The sequence below is a fragment of the Cygnus atratus genome, chromosome 26, assembly GCF_013377495.2.
Source record: "Cygnus atratus isolate AKBS03 ecotype Queensland, Australia chromosome 26, CAtr_DNAZoo_HiC_assembly, whole genome shotgun sequence".
In the NCBI taxonomy this organism is placed as follows: Eukaryota; Metazoa; Chordata; class Aves; order Anseriformes; family Anatidae; genus Cygnus; species Cygnus atratus.
In genome coordinates, this window is record NC_066387.1 from 649,632 (window position 1) to 670,406 (window position 20,775).

Genomic DNA, 20,775 nt, shown 5'->3' on the forward strand with positions numbered 1-20,775 from the left:
CCACGCTGATCCACGCTCGGTGTCCCGACGCCGTGGGTAACCCGCAGCAGCCAGCGGCGCAGCACACGCAGCCGGCGTCCTCCTGCCACCAGGCTCACAGCCGTGAGGGCGCAGAAACCAGAAAAACCCCCACAGGCCTCTGGGTCCCACAACGAACTCGCAGAACTCGCCCTTCAAAAGGCCGTCCTATTTCACTTGGAAATGGAGCGTGTTAGCTTGAAGTCACAGAGAGATTAAGCCCTCCTAGGCTGGTATTTACGGTTACTTTTGAGACCGGAGCTCTCTCTTAAAGCCTGCGCCGTGATTTAATGGCGCTAAGAACCCAGACGGGGGTGACCACTGACAGCACCAGAGCTGGATGCCTGTGAGCGTAAGCTCCGTGCCCCAGAGGCATTTAGTTGGGCCAGTTGGGCCGTGAGGAACCACGACAGGCAGACACTCGGTGATCGCCGTGGTGGGTTTCTGCGCTCCCCTCCCAGCACAAGGCGGGCTCCCAGCCCCTCGCCCCTCAGGGCTGCTCGGGCTCAGCACCTTCCGAATCGGGCCCCGGGCGGCCACGAGCCCCCGGCTCTGCTTCGGGAGGAGAATCAGCACCCCCAGACACCCACCGCGCACGGAGCCGAGCGGGGCAGCACCGAAGCCCCTGGGGAGGCGGCCGGGGCGCGGAGCCCCCCCCGGGGCCTTCCCGGGCTCCGCGGGCCGGGGCGCTGCACGGGTAGACCTGGCGGCCGCGGCGCTCAGCGCGGTGCTCAGCCCCAAGCCGCGGCCAGGCGCCAGCGGCAGAGCGCGGCGGGGACGCCCCCGGCCCCGGCCCCGGCCCCGGCCCCGACACCGACACCGACCCCCCCCCGGCCCGGGGACCCCCCCGGCCCCGAGCCCCCCGGCCCTCACCGTGCCCCGGGCGCTCAGGCTCCCGCCCGGCCGCCGCCGCCTCGCCGCGCTTCCGGGTTCCGCGCGGCCGCCATCTTGGGGGGACGCGGCCCGCGGGGCGGAAGGGGCGGGGGCGGCGGACGGGGGGGGACGGGGGGGGCTTGAGGGGGCCCCGGGGGGCTCCGGGGAGGGGCCTTGAGGGGGCCCGGAGGGATCCGAGGGGGACCGGGGGTGTCCTGGGGGGGTCCTTGAGGGGTCTCGGCGGGGTCCTGGCGGGATCCCAGGGGGGCCGGGGGGTCCCGGGGGGGTCCCAGTGGGGCCGGGGGGGTCCCAGGGTGGGTCCCAATGGGGCCGGGGGGGTCCCGGGGGGGTCCTTGAGGGGTCTCGGGGGGGCCCCAGTGGGGTCGGGGGGGTCCGGGGGGGGAACCGGGGGGTCCCGGTGCTGCGGTCGCCGGGGGAGCTGAGGGGGGGCTCCCGCTCAGGATCACCGGGGAAGCGGCTGAGTGGGAAATAAAAGCCCTGGAACCCCCCCGCGCTGCTCGCCTTCCTCCCCCTCCCGCCCGCGTTTATAACTTTTTAAGCGTGCCTGTGTTGGGTCTTTGCCCCTTGTAAGCCCCGGGGTAACGAGACCGATCCCCAGAGCCACATCCAGGAGCGTTCCCACGAAGTGTGTCCGCACAGCGGCATCCTAACGGGGAGACCTCCGGGCTGACCCCCAGGAGGGAGGCGCAGAGCCAGCGGCACGGCGGGGGGAGAGGCGCAGACCTTGGCCGCGGGTCCCTGGCACCGGGATGGGATGGGACGGGACGGGACGAACTCACCGCCCAGGTGTGCCGCGATGCTTTGCTGTCAGCGGAGCGCTGGGCACACGGGGACGGTGCCTGCGCAGCGCCGGGACCCACCTGTAGAGCAGGGCACAGCTCTGGTAGCCCAAGTTTGTGGGTGCCTGGGAGTCAAATGCCAAGGCCTTTTGGGATCCAAGCTCTGCGCCCCCCAGGGCAGCCCCTCCAGGACCTGCTGAAGGGGTTCAGGGAGTCGGGGAAGTATCGGGGTCACCCCGTAAAACCCTGGCCCTGCTGGGGTTTGCACGGAGCCCCAGCAGCGTGAGCCTGCTCAGCCGGGAAGCAGCCCCGTACCATCAAAGAAGCTGTCTTCAAAGCAGACGGTGAGAACAAAAGGCTTGGGGTTTCGTGCACGGCGCTCGAGGAAGGCAGCCTGCACCGGCACGACCAGGGAGCCTCAGGCACCAGCACCCTCAGCTGGCCTCGTCTGCTCCTTGGGGAGCCGAACGCTTTGTCCTGGGGAGCTTCAGAGCCAGCAGCAGCGAAAACCCAAAATCCGGCTTTGCCCGTCCCACAGCCCGCTGCCGCGAGCGGGCACCTCGCAGCAGGACCCTGCCGCCAGCTCTGCCAGCCCCAGCCCCTGCAGGGCCTCAGCCTGGCACGGGGGAAGTTTCCCCTTCTCCTGCTCAGGCCCAAACACAGAATTTGTCATGTTTGGGCTTTTGGGGCTGTCGGTGAGCGCTGCTCTCAGAACACTTCATTCATCTGCGTGCGTTAATTAATCAGCAATTGCATCATGCCTTCTGAAGTATTCTTTTTCCAGAGGTTAATGCCAGAGGCTCTGGCTCCTTTAAATCACTCTTTTAAGAACTCCTGCTGCTGCTCTGGCTCTCACTGCACACCCCAGAGGGCTTGCTGAAGGCACCAGCGACACATCCACAAAGAGCAGCACTGCCCTGCCTGCAGCGTCCTCGTCCCCCGTATGGATGGGCGCTCTCCTACATGAGAACAATCGCTGGAGCCTCCTTAGCTGTGCATTTTTAGGGCTTAAAATCCCCTAGAGCTATTTATGTAGTGCGATACCAATGAATCAACGCAGTGGGAGAACCAGGACGGATCCAGCCGGCGGTTAGTCAGCCTCCTGTAACCGCTGCTGGCCCTGCTGCTGGTGCCACAGCTCCAGCACTCGCCTCCTCCTCACTTCCCACCCCAGTTCCTGTTCCAGGCACAAACCCGCTGACCCTGCGGTCCCCTCTGCACCCCTAAATCCCCTCCAGGAGCAAGCGCAGCATCTGCTGCAGGCAGCCACCAGCCATGGCTTGGGGGCCTTCAGCTGCGGGCCCTGGAGCTGGGGGGCAGCGGGGAGGTGCTGGGTGTGTTCCTGGTGTGTGCAGGGCTCTGCCTTCCCCGTCCCCACATGTGGGGCATCACCCCGTGGTGCTGGGATGTCTGTGTGCAGTGCTGGGGACGTGACTGGGCCGCGCGCTGGTGCTCTGCCCCTCACAGGAGAGCGATTCCCCCGGGAAACGCTCTGCCTTCCCCAGAAGAATCCCTTCCCAGGCAGCCAGGCTTCTGGGGGCACAGGGGCCTGGGATAATGGGCTCAAAAATGAGAGCGTCGGGGCCCTGAGCCTGCAGCCTCGGCTGCCGTGCGTGCCACAGGGCCGCTGCCGTGGCGGTGCTGGGGTGAGCCCGGCTGTGTTGCATGCGCTCGGTTCCTGTTTTTTTCCCACAGCCTGGAAATCCCCTGACTTTCCGCCGGGGCAAGGAGCCCTGGGTCCAGCTGGCTCCCTGCCGGCCACAGCTTCGGGAAGGGGCATCTCAGGGTGGGGGTACAGAGCCACTGCCCTGTGCCAGGCCGTCAGCGCAGGCTGGAGCCGAGCAGGGAGCCTGGACAGGACCCGGCTGCTCCGTACCTGGCAGGAGCCACGCTGGGGGGCAGCATCCCGCAAAGCCCCTCAGGTTTGGGGAGCTCCTTCGCTGAGTTTCCACCTCTGGGGAGCCTCTTTCTGCGGCACCGGGAGCGGCAGGGAGCAGAGTGCAGCTGATGCAACCCGGCCGGGAGCTGCAGCCGAAGCCATGGGAGCTGCCTCCTGCCCGCGTTTCTTTGCTGTGGACAATTTCCAATCGATCCTGCCCTCCTGCTGCTGGGAACCCAGCCCTCTCGGGAGGGGGAAGCACAGCACTTACCAGAATTTGGGTGATCGCTTTCCAGCACTTTGGACTCGGTGCCAAGATCGAAGTAAATCACACGCGGCCAGGCGCTATCATGAGAGAAGCCTGCAAGGGAGCAGGAGGAAAAAGATGGTGCTGCCGGAGCCCTGGGGGGCGGCTGCGCCCCCTTCTCTGCCCTGCTGCCAGCTCCAGGCCCTGTGCTCTGGAAAGGCTCCCCAGCTCCGCAGGGTGCTGTGGGGATGGAGCCGGGGAGATGCCCCTGGCCCTGGGGATCTGCAGAGCCTTCGGGGACCCCGGGCTGTGGAGTACGCGGCTGTTTCTGGACCGCAGCACTGCTCCCCAGCAGGACCCCGAGCCGGGCTGCCAGCACCGTGCCCTCGTGCCATGGAGCTGGGAGGGCGGCCACAAGGCTGCAGATTTATGCCTGAGGTGTTTAAATACGCCGCTCTCTGCAACTTACAGGGTCCATCCAGAATGATCTCCCTTCAGTGATGCCTTTGTAATCTGCACATCTGCAGTGCTAGAACATTTGCACTTTGCTGGATGCCCGGCCTCCTGCAGAAAATCCTTCCAAGTGCTCACAAGCCGTTACTGAGAGGCAGCTGGTCCCCCTGGCTGCCCGCGGGGGACAGCAGCGGGTGAGGCTCCCGTGAGCCCCTTGGCCGAGCTCCCGGCTGCCGGACGGAGGCTGCAGCACGCTGCGAGGTGTTTGGTGAAACCCAGCGAGCGGCGGGAGCCTTCCCAATGCCCGTATGAGGGGAGGCAGTGGAGCAAAGCCAGCTCTCGCTGGAGAAGCGTTTCGGTCAGGAGCGTCGACAAAGTCCCGTCCTGCAGGGCCCCGCAGGGTCCCTGGCTGTGGTGCTGGCACGGTGCCGCTGTCCCGGGGGAGCCACCGTGCGCATCGAACCGGAGATGTTTTCTCCAGTGCTTTCTGTGCTTTTTTTTCGTACCACGCCGCCCAGAAGCAAACGCCGGCGGCTGGAGGGAGGTGACGCCGCGTCCAGCGCCCTGCTCCTGGGGCCAGCCACGGGCAGGCGGCCGCTGCTGGGTGCGCGTTCGGCCGGGAGAGGGCAGCTTCTGCCGCCGCAGACAGGCCTGGGAACAGCCGAACTGCGAGGTGGCTGCCGGTGCCGGGAGGATTTGCGTTGCGTATTAGGGGAAATCACCCCAAAGACAGGCCCGGGGCAAGGCTGGGCTGGGCTGGACCAGCAGGCAGCGGCGGTGGGGCTGCCTCAGGGCACGCTGTAGCCTCGTTACGCTGCCGGGGGAGCCGTGCCCGTCCGTCAGTCCGTCCTGCGCAGCTGCCGGTCCGTCCGGCCCGCGCAGATCAGCCACCAGGGCAGGAATTATCTTCCACCGGTGCTCTCTGGGTGCTGCTGTTAAAACGCAGCAAGGAGAAAGACAAATAAATGCTCGTGAGATGAGAAAGTGGCCAAAAGGTCGGGGCGGTGCACGAGCGAGCGTCTGCAGTCAAAAACACGGGTGACTTCAGTAAGCTCCCCGATAAATCCATCTCCTGCAGGCGATGGAGCAATGTCCCAGGAAAAGCTGTGGGCTTAGCTGCGTGAGGCACCCCAAGGCTGGTGTTTGCCCAGCAGCTGAGCGCGCGGCTGAGGAACGCCGCAGTGTTCGGAGCCAGGCAGCGGAGATCGCTGCGGGCTTCGGGATCATGGGCGTGACCTCAGCAAACCGCGCCTGGCTCCATCCAAATCCTTCTCCCCCCGTGCCTCCGATCAGCAGCAGCAGCAGCAGCAGCAGCAGCAGACCTCAGCGCGCGCTGACAGCGCCGCGCAGCACAGAGCACACAGGCGCTGCCCCCAGCCCAGCCCGGCTGCCTTTCAGAGGCCGCCGGAGCTTTCCCTGGACCCCGTCTGGGGGGGTTACAGCTAAAGGCGGCGTTCGGCTTTATTTGTTATTTATTTGTTATTGTCCCGGGGCGTGAAAACGTGTCGGGACCGACCGACGCGTGCCGGACGCCTCAGGAGGCGCTGGCAGGGGAAGGAGACGCGGGCAAAGCGGGGTGTAACGGGGACACGGGGGGCTCGGGGGGCTCTGCGGGCCTCGAGCACCGGGCCCGGAGCACCGGGAGGGCCGGGAGGGGCCGGGCGGGGCGGGGCAGGGCCGGGCCCCGCTCCCCGGCCTAGGCCCAGGCCCGGCGCCGCTCCCTTCCGCGCCCGTCTCCATGGCAACCGCTTCCCCTTCGCCCTTCGCCCTTCGCCCCGCCGGCGGCTGACGGGCAGCCCGCCCGACCAATCACAGCGCCCCGCCGCCCGCCCGAGCGGGAGGGCGGGCTGCAAACTCCGCGAGCCAACCGGAAGCGAAAGCCGCTCTCCCGGCTCCTCCCCCTCGCCGCCCGGCCGCGGCCAACCAGCGGGCGAGCGTGCGGGGGCGGGGCCGGCGCGGCGGCCAATGGGAGCGCACGTCGGCCTCTGGGGAGGCGCGAGGCCCGGCTGGGGAGGGAGGGGGGGGCAGCGGCGGGAGCGCGGCGGGGCCGGGCGGGGGCGGGAGGTAAACAAAATGGCGGCGGCGGGCGCGCGGCGGCGGCGGCGCTGAGGGGGCGGCGGGAGCGGGCCCGGAGCAGGCCCCGGGGGCAGAGCGGAGGCGGCGGCGGCCGGCGGGGATCCCCCTGAGGCCGGGCGGGAGCGGGGTGCGCGGCGGGGCCGGGCCCGGTTCCTGAGGCCCGGCAGCGGGGAGGGGGGGACGAGGCCGGCGGCCCCCAGCCCCCCCCCTCCCCCGACCCAGGAGCTGAGGGGGCGGCCGGGGGGGCGCGGCCCGGGCCCTTCCCGAGAGGGCCCCGCCGCTCCCGTACCGGGGGGGGGGGGGGCACCGGGCCCGCCCCTCCCCGCCCCTCTCCTAGCGGCCCCGTGCCCCCTGCCCCGCGGGAAGGAGCCCGGGCGGCGGCGGCGGCCCTGCCCTGCCGCGATCTCCCCGTCGCCGGGCGGGGAATGGGGCGCGTGGGGCTGCGGGCGGGGGGAGCCGCGTCCCGCTGACGGCGCCCGTCTCGCGGTGGTCGGGGAGGCGCCGGCCGGTTCTGCGTCGCGTGAGCCCAGCCGGAGCCCGGGGGGGGTCGCATCATGTGCCAGGCGGAATCCCGGTGCTTGAAGGATGCCCCTGGGAGGTCTCGGTAGGCACCGAAGGCCTCAAACTTTGGTAGGCGTGAGAAGCGGGGACGTTAGGATTGTTCCTGAAAGCTCCTTCAAGGAAACGTGGTTCCAGCTTCCCAACGGCTGAAACCCCCCAACGCCCGTGCTCGTGCGTGGAAGGTGAGGCCGGCGGGGCAGAAACGCTCCCCCTGCCCTCCGCCTTGGAGCTGGTGACTGTGCTCTGCTGGTGATGGAAAGCCACGAAAGGGACTTGGCACTTGTCTGGTTTCGTGCGGTGGCCTGAAGTCCCGGAGGATGACCTAGCACTTCGCCCAACAAACCGGGCCAAGCTAAAGGCCAGGTTGACTTGAAAGAACCCTAGTGGCGGGGCCAGGTCGGGAGCAAAGCGCGTCCCAACCTGCGTGCGTCTGGTCCGAGATAAATTCTTTTTAAGAGACTTTGCGTTACTGGAGCAGGCCTGGATCTTTTAGCATCCACCTGAGCTGGAAGCAGCTCGTAGTTCTTTTTGTTTTGTTTTTTAATTCATGTTTGTACAATCTTCTGGATCCTTTTCTTTTTCAAGAAGGAGTAAAAGGGAGTGTCGGAAACTCACAAACAGGATTAAAACCCTGAGCGCTTAAGGAAGGCAGGTGAAGGAACTTAATCCAGGATGGATATGCAGGAGCCGCAGCAGCTGGGTATGTTTGCCGAGAGCGAGCTGATGTCTGTGGGGATGGACACCTTCATCCATCGCATCGACTCCACGGAGGTCATCTATCAGCCGCGGCGGAAGAGGGCCAAGCTCATCGGCAAGTACCTGATGGGAGACTTGCTTGGGGAAGGCTCTTACGGCAAAGTCAAGGAGATGCTGGACTCTGAAACCCTCTGCAGGAGAGCTGTGAAAATCCTGAAGAAGAAGAAGCTACGCAGGATCCCCAACGGGGAGGCAAATGTGAAAAAGTGAGTAAACGTTCCCGGGGGCTGGGGGGTTGACCTTGGCCGTTATTTTCCAGCTGAAGTTCTCTTGTTTTAAGGAACCCCATAGCTCTGTGTTGTGGGAATGCTCCCGAAGTCGTGGGGGTTCAGGAACCTCCACCGCTGAGCAGCTGTGGGGCTGAGGGCGCTCCTAAAGTGTCCAGCGCTGAGAGCGGGGACGGGGAGCTCGGCCTCAAGGACAAGGGGGCAGCTCCGCTGTGAACAGGCGGCACGTAACGCGTCTTTTTTTGTGGTGGTGTTGCTGAGAGGGGGTTCCTCTTCAGGATGTCATGTCAGAGTGGTGAACGGTGCTGCTTTTAGCTGGGAGAGGTGAGGGGTGGCGTAGCTGGGGGTGCACAGACACAGCCTGCACCAGCACCAAGCGCTGTTTGGGCTCCTGGGGGTGGCCGTCGGCGCTGCCACCCCTGTGACAAGTGCCCGGGACGTGATCCCATGTGTTCGCCACCCGGTGGGCACAGGAGGCCGTGGATTTTCTTCCTGGTTCCGCTCCTGACTAATGGGTTTAGGAAGCAACTCGAGGCTCTTCTCAGTTGAGTTCTGCAGCTGTAAAATGGGGACAAGGGTTGTCAACCTCTCCTCAGTGACTCAAGCTCTGTGCTTGGAAGGCTTTCCAAGTGCCAGTTACGTCCCGATTAGTCAGGGCACAAGTAACTAATTAAAACGGGCTGGGGAGAAGCCTGGCGTTGGCTCCTCTGCAGGACTCGTTACACAAAACTTTCCCTTTCGGCGCCGTGCCCCGCGCACCGGGGCCTCGCAGCCGGCTGCGTTTCCCACAGCGAGCTGTTCGCTACGGCCGTGCGAGATAGCTGTTTATCTGCTGCGAAGGGGAGCCTTCTGCAGCCAAAACAAACTGCTCGCAGGGGTTATCTCGTGGTGGGAGGGAGATCTCGGGGTGGCTAGAAGACTCTGGTGTTACGGCCTCAGCTGCGGCGTGCTGAGCACGGAGCCCTGGCCTAGCGGCGTCTTGTTTCTGTTTCTCGGGCTGGGTTGAGTTTCCGAGCCCAGCTGCGAGATATTTCACATCCTGTACCCGGCCCGGGGGCGGCTGGCTCTCGGAGTTCGCCTCCAACCTTCAGTGACAGGCGTGGTGACAGGGCAGTCACAAGCCCTAGTGCCGGGACCTCCCTCGGCTGGCTCGGGTTCAGGATAAGAGTAAACTGCTGGTTAACGTGTAACGAAACGGTTCTCCTTCCTCTGGCGGAGGCACGGTGCCCGTCCCCCCCTGCCCCCCTCCTCTGGTGTCAGCTCGGCCGCAGACGGGGAGGTTGGTGCCTCCTTACTGCAGCTCTAAACTCCTCTCCCCCCTGGTGGGAAGGGGCTTGCCGAACAAGAGGAGAGCTTCCTGTTATCAGAGCCGTGGTAATGGTCCCGAGGTGCACCCTGCAGAGGCTTTATTCATGCCCAGAGCCTGGGAACGTCTCGTTCGGCTTCGTTAAGGCTGGTTAGTAAAGCAGACGAGCCGGGCGCTGTTTTGCTGGGGATGTTTTTCTGGCTCAGCCGCCCTTGCTTCACAACACGGCGGCAGATCTTAAACGTTGCCCCCGAACGAGGGCTTACTTCAGCTCGACTTCCTATTTTTGTCACCCTCTCCTTTTCTCGTTGTCCGCCTACCCGTTTGCTTTATCTCTGTGTTCAGCCGTGAACTTTTTTAGGACAAAATGTCATATTTTGGTCACAGCCAGGACCACGCAGCTCTGACCTAACCGAAACCCCCTGGTGCGGCTGCACGGGGAGGTGGGAGCCGTCTCCTCCCCGAGCGCAGCCGCCGCCGTGAGCTTCGTCATCGAGCCGCAGGGTTCGGCCGGTCAGCGCGGACGGGGCGCAAACCAGCGCCTTTAAAACCCGCGTGCCCACGGGGAGGCTGTCGCTGCGGCGGTGCTGGGAAGCTGTGCGCTAGCACTGCTTAACGTCGCGCTGCTTGGCCGCGCCGCGTGGAAACTTCGCTCCTTACAGCTGCCTGCGAGTGGCTCCCACCCACAGACTGCTCCCACGGCGCGCAGGGAGGCAGCGAAGGGGTCGCGCCATCAGCTTCTGCTTCTTGTTGCAAGTTACTGATGAGTAACTGATTCCTGTGCTGGTGCCACGCGCCTCTGGTCCTCCCCGCGCCCTTATCTGCACACGGATGTGCCGCTCGGTACGCGTGCGAGGTGGTTGCGGCTGGCTGATCTTCGTAACCACCCCGACTTCAGCTGCTGCCCCTGGAGATCAAAAATCTCTTCTCTGCCCCCAGCGCCAGGCTCCTGCTCTCGCCGTGCCCGTCGGTGTGTGTGAGCGGTCCCGTCCACGGCAGGACGCAGGCAGCTGCGCTCGGGGCGAATTAAATGGTTGGGAGAGACCCTCTGAGTCCCTAACGAGTTGTTTTCTCTGCTGTAGGACCCCTGAGTAAGTCGTTAGTCTGCTCTCCGGGGCTAACGTCTTCCTGCGGAGCTACGCACGCGTTAGTGCCCCGGCAGAGGGGCTGAGCGCTTCGGGGGGGGGTTCTCGGCTCGGTGCCTGTCTCCTGGGAGCCGCTGCCTGCTGTTTGTCCCTAAATACCTCGCTGCGCGGCGCCGCTAACTGCGGAGACGGAGCTGGTTCCTACCCGGGGCTGATCTCCAGCCCTGGTTTCTTGCCTGTGCGGCTTCCTGCCCCCCCGTCCGCCGCGTCTGTGCGGCCGAGACGTGAGGGAGTCGCAGGGGGCTCGTGCCCCGCAGCTCTCGCCGGGTGCCTCGGTGCCGCTGCTGCTGCGAAGGGGCAGCCCCTGCAGGTAGCGGGTCAGGGAGGTTCCCTGGAAAACGCCGCCCAGACGTCGGCCCTCGGGTAACGACAGGAGCGGGTAATGCGCGGGATGGTGAGAGGGGAGCAGGGCAGTGATCGGCCCCAGGCGCTGTGCGGGGCTGGGTGGCAGCTCTGGCTGCGGAGCGCTTCTCGTGTCGCTCCTGCGGGTGCTCGAGCCCTCGTCCTGCCCGGGCGCGCGGCCGTCACAGCTCTGGGACCCGGGGGCCGGCTGGAATACGTTTGGGATTTCTGGCGCGGATGCTGAGGGTTTAAACCTGAGACACGTTCCCCTAAATCGCCGCGGGGATCTTCACGTGTCCTCGGTACTGCAGAGAGCTTGGGGCAGGTCGGTCAGCCAGGCGGTACCGTGGCTGGCTGCTGCCTCCGGTTAGCCCAGAAAAGGGGTTTGGTCGGACTGCAAAAAGACGAAAGAAAACTTGGAGGGCTTTGTCTGTAGCAGCACAAGTTTAATAAACCCGTGCGCTAATAGGCTCCCATTTTAATTAAGTGTTTGGGACTTTCTGTGCGTGTCCCAAGTGTCTCGTTCTGTACTTACCACGCTCAGCGATTACTCAGATCTGAACGTACGCTCGTTAGGACTCCTCTGAGGCCTCAGCTGTGTAGCAGGCCTGTAACCGGACGGTTTGCCACTCGGCTCTGCGCGTCAGCAGCCGCGCAGCCCCGAACCTGGGCAGCGCTGCCGGAGGGAGGACCCGGTGAAGGGAGGACCCGGTGCGCGCGGGGCCGGGTGCTGCGGACGGGGACGGTCCCGAGGGGACCGACGCGTCTCCTGCCCGCCGCTGCCTGGGGCCGTGTGCCGTGGGGCGAGCGGGGTGCTCGGCTGCGCGGGGCACCCGCTGGGTTCAAGGTGGTGCTTTAGAAGATGTAAACGGGCGCGGGGTCTGGGCTGTCGGGCACCCCTGGGGGTGCGGGTGGGGAGGAGGAGGTGTCGCCGCGCTCTCTGCCTCCCTCAGCGTCCCGTGGGAGCCCCGGGGCCGGGCTCAGCGCGGGGAGGGCAGAGCGCGCCGGGCTCCGTGCCCGCGGCGTCTCACGCGCCCGGAGACCCCAGGGGGTGAAAAGAGAAGCGTGGTGACGGCCGCGGGGGTCCGCTGGGGTGCGGGGGTGGGAGCAGCAGTGGGAAGGCGCTGCGGTGCTCTAACGCTCACCAGGGGCTTTGGGTAGCGGCCGGGAAGAGCCACCGGGATCCCCAGAAAGGGGCGCGTTTGGATGCGTAAAGCTTGGGTCGCGGAGGGGAAGTGGAGCGTGCTGCTCGGCCTCGCGCCTGGCGCCTCGCTCGTGCTCCGGTGAGAGCGGGGGCTGGAAGGCCGAGCTGCACCCTGCCGGGGGAGGCTGGGTCTGGGTGGAGGGGATGGAGGGGAAAGCCGTTCCCCAAGCGGACCTTAAATGAGTTAGTCTGCTTCGTGGGGTTTCGAGGACGCTAATTTGTAATTAACGCTCGCTTTGGCCGTGCGGGATTACAAAATCAATCTAAATAACTACATCGTGCAGCAGTTGGGTTGCGTAAAGACCAAGCGGGTGATTCTCCAGTCCCTTGTAGCAATTAGCAGGAGCGGTGCCGGCGGATTTAGGGCACGTGCCAGGGCTGGCGTGCGGCGCAGCGCCGATCCTGCACGGTGCCACCGGCTCCTGGGCCCCGCGTGTGGGGCTGGAGGGGGCCGCAGTTGCCTGAGGAAGAGTGAAGGAGTGTTTGGGGTGGGTGAGCGCTTCCCCGGCCGGGATTTGTGCTGCAGGCCCTCATCTCTGGCCTGGTTTGGCCTGGGGGTAACGTGGGCAAGATCCCACACCACCTGCAGCCGGACCCGAACAGCTTGGGCCTGCGGAGGACCCTTGGGAGCCCAAGGAAGGGGCCGGGACGCGTCTTCGGGCTGCGCTGCCCCGTTAGTTGGGCAGGAACGGGCTCGGTGAAACGGGCTCGCAGAGGAGCGGGTGCTCAGCCCAGAGGTACCCGTGGGCGCTGAGCGAGGCTGTGCGGGGGCAGTCCTGAACGCTTCGTCCTGGGGAAAGGCAACGCGGTTCTGAGGTGCCGGGCGTTGTCGCCTTCGGGGTGAGGATCCTTCCCGAGACTCGGCCCTCACTGGAGGGGTCCAGGAAAGAACATCCCCTTTCCTCGGCGCCCCCAGAGTCGTGCGGCACGTGGGACAGGCAGGTGGCTTTGTTAGGGACAAAAAAAGAGCCGCTGGTTGCCAGAGCGGGGCGCTGAGCCTCGATGTGCCCGGGTGAGCCCGGGTCTGACAGCTCCGCGCTGAGGGACCTGGCAGTTCTCCCTCCCCCTCTGCTGGGGAGAGCGCCCGTCTCAGAAAAGCTCTGCTGCAAACTTCAGAAGCCTGCGCTTTAGAAGCCCCAAGGAAAGGAGGTGAAGCTGCAGCAGGTCCCAAAGGTCCCAAAATCTGAGCAGGTTCGCTGGGCGGCCGTGCCCGGGCTGAGGAGGAAGGCGGCGAGCCGCGGGCACGCACGTCGTGTCCCCATCCCCTGCTGCCGACTGAAACGCCGCTGCGCAGGAAGAGCGCAGGACGAGGGTGGGCCGGGGCGTTTTGGTGTCAGCTGGGGGGGGAGGAAGGAAATCCGGGCACCTCCTGACAGGGTAAGGCCTGCGTTCCCTTAGGTGGCGAAGGCTGGAAACGAAGCGGAGCTGGAGGTGGCTGGTGTGGCTGCCCCCGTTCCTCGGGCGTTTCAGAATGCGAGAGGAGCTAAAAATAGGAGCCCTCTTCCCGCTGCGGAGCGGCCGCTTGGCCTCTGCCCCGGAGGTGGGTGCGCTCCGCTGGCATTTGGGATGGGTGGCTCCCAGCGGCCTTCTGGAAACGGGCACCGCGGAGGTGGGAGCGGTTATTTTTCTCTTAAAGGTGGAAGGAATTGGCGCTTGCGCTTCCAAGCGGCGCTCCAGGGAATGAGCTGGTGGGCTCGGCGTTTGTAAGCTCCCTGGTGCTGGGAGCTTTCTCTTTCTTCGCAGCGAAGGAATCTTACTGAAGTGTGCGCGCTCGCTCCGTCTCTCGCTGGCCTGGCCTGAGGCCTCGGCCGTCCCCCTCGTTATGCACAAACTTCTCAGACCCACGCTGATGCTGGCTGCAGTTCCTATGCTAATTTAATCCACTTCAGCCTTTTGGTCATTACTATAATTAGAGCAGTTGCATCACTTTGCAAATCTGTCTGCCATTTAAACTAAACACCCTTTGGAGCTCTGCCTTGCTGCCCCAGGTTTCTGTGCAGCTGCCCCAGGTTTCTGTGCAGCTATCCTAATTTTTAAAGCCCCACACAATAAAGGAAGAGTGCCTGGGCTGACCTTTGGCAGTGAGACAATAGCACTGCTCGGGAGTTCCTAAAAGATCTCTTTAAAAAACAAACCCGCTTGTGTTCCTGCGCTTTACGAGCTCTTCGAAGGAGCAGCGGCTGGTTTGTTAACCAGACGGGAGGCGTCACCGAGGCATCACCAAGCCCTTGTGCTGGCCGTGGCTCGTTAGAGCCGGGCTCGTGGCGCAGCTCTCCCAGCCTGGGGTGCCGTGGGCTTGGGCAGAGGCTCTCCCTTCTGAAGCTGTGCTCCGAGTTCGTTGTAGCGCTGCTTCCAGGAGCCCCAGCTGCTGGGCCGTGGCCAGGCTTTTCCAAGCCGCTCCCCAAGTGGCAGGAGGGCAGAGAGAAAGAGGAGCCTGCGAGCAGCTCAGCGCCAGCCCGGGACCGAGCGGCAGCGAAGCGTCTGCGCCTCCCAGCCCCGCAGAACAGAACCACCCCGACCTGACCGGCCTGATCCTCCTGTTCCTCCTCTTCGCAGCCGCCATCCGGCAGGATTTTGCAGGCTGTTTAATGTAAAAGATACTAAAATGTGGTGGTTTGGGACCGAGTACGAGATCTCGAGAGACAAAGATCGAGATGGCTGATGGGAGATCCGCCCGAGGGCCAGTTCCGTAGCGAAGGGAAGGTGTCTTCTCACTCAGTCTCGCAGTACGCGCTGTGCACAAACAGGATTCGATTCGGATCTCCGAGCAGTTTGGTCGAGGTAGGACTAAAGCTTGGAAGAAGACGCTGTTCCTGTCTTCGTTCCCAAGTTCACGGCGCGGTGTTGCTGAGCGCAGCGGCTCCTCCGCTCGGTGTAGTCACTGCCACGGGTGGGATAAACCCAGGTGGGCCTGCGTGCACTTCTTAACGTGACTGCTGTTTCTGAAACAAAAATGCAGATCACCCGTGTGATCGTCACCTCCTAGCTGTGCGCCCTGCAGGACGTGGTCCTGAGCTCGGTGCTGTGAGCCCAGCACCAGCACTGAGGAGGCTGCTCCTTGAGGACGCTTCGCCTGCTGCTCGCCATGGGCCAGGATTCCTGTCCGGGGAAAACCGAGGGGCTGTGTAGCGTTAACTGGGAGGGTTCTTGGTTTGTTCCTGGGCAGTGGCCAGTGAGTATCTTCGTGGGCTAACCTTGGGCTAACGAGTTCAGGAACACGAGACCTTCTGTCGGACAGCGTGTGTAGGTAACCTGAGGTGAAGCAGCTGGGACTGATACAGTTTGAAGTGTAAAAATCCATTAGAAAATGTTAGTTGTGTTCCATAGTAAGGAAATAGGCTTCTAAATTTAATGTTTTTCCCCTTTCTTTTCCTGCAGGGAAATTCAGCTCCTGCGACGGTTACGGCACAAAAACGTTATCCAGTTGGTAGATGTATTATACAACGAAGAGAAGCAGAAAATATATCCTTTTCAACACAGTGGCTGAAGGTTTGAATTCTTGTCGTTTTCTGCTGCAGTGCTGAATCATTTTAGTTCTGCTTTTAAGGCCCTGCTGAATGTTTCTTAAGCTTAAAATTACTTCCCCTAGTATTAAACGTATCGCATGTCTGGAATACTTTCCACTGAAGTGTGCTTTCTTAAGTTTCCCAGCTTCTCAGTTAGGAAATAAAAATATTGTCCCCAGGTTACGTATGTGGGGCTGGAGCAGGGGGGAACCACCACTGAAATCCTGTGCTTCGTTGTGTGACCTTCAGCAGCTCAGAGATGAAAACAAAGCTGCGGATCTGTCCCGTTGAGCCTCCTGTCCTGGCTGGTGGTACATGGCAGTGCTTTCTTTCCCTAAAGATAGCTCTGTTTTGATTTATGCTATGCAAAATCAATTGCTGTAATGTTTTTTCCTTTAAGTTCTTGGCAACGGTTTAGGTATTCTTATTCTTTCCCTCAAAAGAAAGGGGGGGGCAGGGAAATCGCTTGTTCTCTGGCACACGGATGCCTGCAGCTCGCTCCCTTCGTGTGGAGGGGCTGCGCACTCCAGCAGCGTGCCTCCTCCACGGGCAGTTGGAACGCTCTGGTGCCGGTCGTCCTCACCAAGATGAGATGAACTCCAGAGCCCCCCGTGTTTTGTTCTCTGTGCGAAGGTCTCTCGTGGTGCTGCTGGGAGAGACGGAAAGCTTGTGAGAGCTTTAGTGAGAGACAGGAAGCATACTGCTCCTGTGCACAGCGCAGCCTTCTGAGACACAACTGCAGCTCTGGAAACTAAGCTGGGGCTTGAGACCTCGCTGCATCGCGCGGACTGCAACGTGGTACTGCAGCGCACGGTCCCACGGGTGTGCTGAGCCCCCTCCGCTGTGCGCCGTGCCTTGGCGTGCAGGTGAAGTGCAGGTAGGCAGCTGGGTGGCCCACTTTGACGTGGGCCAGCCCGTAAGCTCACCGAGCTGAGCTGTTGTAGTGCCTTCTAAACAGCTGCTTTTATTTTTGGCAGTGTTTTCTAAATACTGTCTTCCAATTACAGTACTTCAGAAAATGGGTAACTTAATTGTGTGCTTTAATTAGATCAAATGCTCTGCCACCAAATCGTTGATATGAAAAGCATGACAACTTTCACTTGTGTATTGTAGCCTTAACAGACTGAAGGGACTGTAATTCAATTACTGTCTCTAGAAAGATACCATTTAATTAATAGGAAGCTGGGATGCTGAAGGAGAAGCATACTGAAAAAGAGCCCGAGAGAGACCTCGTGTGTTGGTAGCAGGTGATGACAGCCCAAAGTGGTCATTCAGAAATGGGTTTTGGCCTCTCTGAGCCAATGGGGGTGTTTCTTGCTTTACTAAGAGAGGTGTTTGAAAAGGAACTAGTTGGTTTTTCTTAGTTTTTCTAGGCTGACTTCTCCGGTTTTTATCTGCTTCTGCACTCTTTCTTCCCTGTATCTCTTTTTTCTGGCAGTAACTGGAGAAATTGGGGTTGGGAGAGGGAATTTGTCCATGATTGTGCTTTAACCTTTCTCCAGCTTCTTGTTGGCACTGCCGGTGCCTGTGCGGCATGTTTTCGGATGCGGCAGTACAAGCACTTGTGCAGCTGCCTGGCAAATGGGTTTGGGAGCAGATCCAGCCGAACAGTAACTTTCTCCTTCATTAGGCTGTTCTCTGCAGGTCAGTTCCCTTGCTCGTTTTGCTGTGTAGTCGTGCAAACGCTTGGATTGGTGCCTTGCAGGAAGCTGTGCAAGGCAACATCCCTCCCCTGTACCTCACTCGACTTTTAATTGTTGCTTCCTTCCCTGCTACTCCTTAAAAACAAACCTTAATTTCCAGGATGAACATTGCAGGCCCAGTTTCAAATGCCACAAAAGGGAGGGTTCTGTTTTCACCTGAGTTTTCTGTCGCTGATAAACGTGGCTGAAGCCCGCAGTCCTGTACTTAGGCAGATAGCGTTTTAACACGTCTAGTCAAAGCCTTCAATGATTTTTTGTTAATAGGAAAGCTGTGATGACTGGATTAAAAATATCAACTACCTTTAGTATTTAATGGGCTGCTCTGCTGACCTGCTGCGGCTGGGAATGTGGAGCTGGTGATGAATGGAGAACTAATCCAGGCAGAAAATAAACCCAGTTCAATAAGCAGCATCCCAGCTGGCACCCTCCCTCGACAGCTTCTGTTACCAGTGTGTGCAGTTGTGCGTGGGAGCAGAACCCTATTGATTAGCAGAAATGAGAGCTTCAGTCGTCTCGGGGCACCAGTAATAGATCTGCTCCAGCCTGGAAGTTCGTACTGTAATCTGGCTGACCAGCCAGAGATGGATCGGTTACAAAAGAAGGGGTGAAAAACAGCCTGGCAGTTAATGAGACCAAAATCAGGGTTGTTCTTTGTAGATGAGAATGAGAGCTGGGTTTGGCTTCCCGACAGCTAGCCTACAAAATCTACCGTTAGCGTTGTTTTCTTGAATTTGGGAGCGCTGCTCTCTCACGTCACTGCGATACGAGTAGCCCGTAGCTTTCTTCCACGGTAAGAGATGATAGGAATGAAACCTGGGCTCTTCCTGCTGTTCTTGTGCCTGCTGATTTGCAGGTGGCGTTGTGCCCATCGCAAAGTCTTACAGTACTTTAGCATCCCTCTGAAGAGCAGCTCGTATGGGGGATGTAGCACTAAATCAGTGAGTTTGTGCGGGGTTTTGAGCTCTGGGATGGAACCCTCTATAAAAGGGCACCAGCCTTTAGCCCCATCCCACTTAAAATGCAGGCCAACTCTTCAGCGTCTCTCGCCTCAAGAGTTAAGGCGGTATCTTGGGAGATAAGCAACTTATTTTAGGCTTAGGTTAAGAAGGCATCTGCCAGGAATAATTAGTGACCAAAGAAGTGCTTTGTGTCGCTGGAGAACGGGGCTGCCCGATAGCCCTGTTTCGCTCTGCTCCCTATCTCAGAGGTGCACTCCCTTGACAAAGCCACCAGATGTCTCAGGGTCTGTTCCTGAGCCCCTCTGAGCACAGTCTGCCTTTAAAAGCCCTGGGAGAGGAAGAAAGCAGAGGCAATTACTGCTCCAGGCAGTTGTGTCGTTTCCATTGTTTGGCCCCAGCATTAAAACTTAAGGGAGGTGAAAAATGGAACACGCGGGAAGGGAATAAGTACTAAGAAGTGCCACCAGCTCTTGGCACTGTATTGTAACTTTTTGTCCATACGGTTTCAAAAAAAGCTTCCCAGCTGTCTAGGGATCCTTCTCCTGCTGGTGGAACACGGCTGTGGGGATGGGGGTGAGCAGTATCTGTTCGGTAGTGCCCACAGGAAAGGAAGAACAACCTCTGGGGGAGGGCACGAGAGCTCACTTCTGCCAGGTGCGGAACAGCCAGGGGCTGGGGAGAATGTGCTGCGGCCTGCAGCTCTTCTGCCAGGGGGGTTTAACTTTTTTTTCAGCCACTTCAGAGAATTGCCTGACTTCTGTCGTGCTTGTAAGGTTTCCAGTGTAATTTCTGTTCATGTCCCGTTTCCCGTCTGATTGCTGAGCTGTTGCTGGTCCTTCAGAAGAGTTTTGGGGGTTCCTTGCATCCTCCTGTTAGCCAGCTGGAGGAAGGTGGGGCACAGCTCAGGCTCCGCTTCTCAAGCGTGCGTGCACCAGGTAACAGAGCTGCCTGCACGGCAGCTCCCCGGCTGCAGTCCTCGTGCGGCCTTTGCCTGGGAAGTATTTAACCTTGGAGCTTCCTTAACTCTGCCTTCACGTATATGGTGATGGAGTACTGTGTGTGTGGGATGCAGGAGATGCTGGACAGTGTCCCAGAAAAGAGGTTTCCAGTTTTTCAGGCTCATGGGTAAGTGCAGTTTTGTTCCTTGGACTGCATCAGCCTCTCCTCGCTGCTATCTCTTGAACTCAAGAGCGTGTTCTACTCGCAATTAGACTGCTGGCTGCACTTTAAAGTAAAACTAACTTTGTTTAATAACCACATCTTTTACATCCATGGGGATAAAAAATAAAGACTAATGAAATGCTGGCAGGGAGAACCCTTTGGTTCTCGGAAGAAAAAGCGTCTTGCTATTGAATCTTCTGTTGCTTTTGTTTTGCTGCAAGAGATGCATGGCAGCCTTTCCTGGCCTTAGCTATAGCTGTCGTTCAGCTAAGGTGGGTGCGGTGGAGGATTCCGTGAGGGTTTGCCCTATCTGAATGAGGCAAGCCAAACAGTTCAGTGTCAGGAAAAAAGGTTAAAGGTCTTTGGATTAAGAATGGGCGATATCCAGCATGATCTGTTAGCTTGTTTAGGTAGGCTAATCTGAAGCCCATGTCAGCATGCAAGTAAAGGAACCTTAAAGTTCTGGAAGTGGATGTAGGGAGGAGATTTTATATATAAAAAAATCTGTGCGGACCAGCGAATTTGTAGTGACTACATATTTTCGTGGTCTTAAATGGTGTCTGAGATCACAGAGGGTCTAAGCGAGATACAGATGCGTTAAGACGGGTAATATTTCCTGGAGATAAATTGTGAGATAAAAAGTGAATGAACAATTGTCGATGCACAAAGCTTGTTACATTATAGTAATGCCGTGCTCTTAGTCTCTGACCATCTGTTACCTTCACCCAGCCAGTAACAGAAAAATAAACCTGCTGGCTGAAGGAAACCATTTTTTTCCCCATCCTCTAGCAGAGACAGCTATGCTACTGAAAGAGCATCTTTTGCTAGCTTAATTTAGCCTAGGTTAAGTCAGGTGTCAGAATTAACTAGCAGGTTTGTGTCATCGTGGTGCCCACACTTAGAAAATACACAGACTTGTGAGGAGGGCTTCAACAGAGTCTGAGCTGGTTAACGCACTGGTGCGGAGCTCTAGCAGGTAACTTCTGGCTGCTTGTAAAAGTATTTTTTTTTAACACACAACAGTTTGATCTCAAGTTCCTCAGCATCAAGTGTTCATGTATTTCCTACCTTTATCAAATAACATTAGTCTTTGCTTTAAGTATTATTGGTAGCTCACAGTCTTAGCCTCTGGAAGTGCTTGACTTTTTTTTTTTTCCTTTAACAATTTCTGCAGGTACTTTTGTCAGCTTATAGACGGCTTAGAATACTTGCACAGCCAAGGGATTGTCCACAAGGATATAAAACCAGGGAACCTCCTGCTAACAACCAACGGGACGCTGAAAATATCTGATTTAGGCGTAGCAGAGGTATGTGAGAACTGCAGTCACGGTCAAGAGTGTGGGAAGCATAATATTCTAGATTCAGGTCACCTTTGTGGTATCAATTGATTTATTGTGCGCTTAGGCTTCTGTTCTGTTAAACTTGCAGAGTGCTCTAGAGTGACTCTGCTGAATATTTATTGTAACTCACACAACGTTGTTATCGCGCTGTGGATAACAGCGCAAAACTTCCATCCAGGAGGCTCATAGGCAAAGACATCAATCTTAGACAAACCAGCG

At 60.0% G+C, this 20,775-nt stretch overlaps 2 protein-coding genes across 5 annotated transcripts in view; one reads left to right on the plus strand and one right to left on the minus strand.

Annotated features, from left to right (window-relative positions):
- SBNO2 (strawberry notch homolog 2) overlaps positions 1-3,893 on the minus strand; it is a 63,201-nt gene extending 59,308 nt beyond the window's left edge. Inside the window, exon 1 of one of the 2 annotated variants that reach the window (XM_035569930.2) lies at positions 3,842-3,893. The gene's annotated coding sequence lies outside the window, so the exon portion shown is untranslated. Of the gene's footprint in view, positions 1-891; positions 980-3,841 lie in introns of those variants that run through there. The other variant, XM_035569931.2, reaches the window with a different exon arrangement.
- A 2,891-nt stretch (positions 3,894-6,784) lies between these two features.
- The window catches only part of STK11 (serine/threonine kinase 11), a 38,393-nt gene continuing 24,402 nt past the window's right edge, over positions 6,785-20,775 (plus strand). The window contains exons 1-4 of one of the 3 annotated variants that reach the window (XM_035569992.2): positions 6,785-7,869; positions 15,266-15,349; positions 19,091-19,180; positions 20,391-20,523. In XM_035569992.2, the coding sequence (XP_035425885.1) occupies positions 7,580-7,869; positions 15,266-15,349; positions 19,091-19,180; positions 20,391-20,523 (597 nt within the window). In that variant the 5' untranslated portion in view covers positions 6,785-7,579. Of the gene's footprint in view, positions 7,870-9,763; positions 10,288-15,265; positions 15,350-19,090; positions 19,181-20,390; positions 20,524-20,775 lie in introns of those variants that run through there. The other 2 variants (XM_035569990.2, XM_035569991.1) reach the window with 2 other exon arrangements.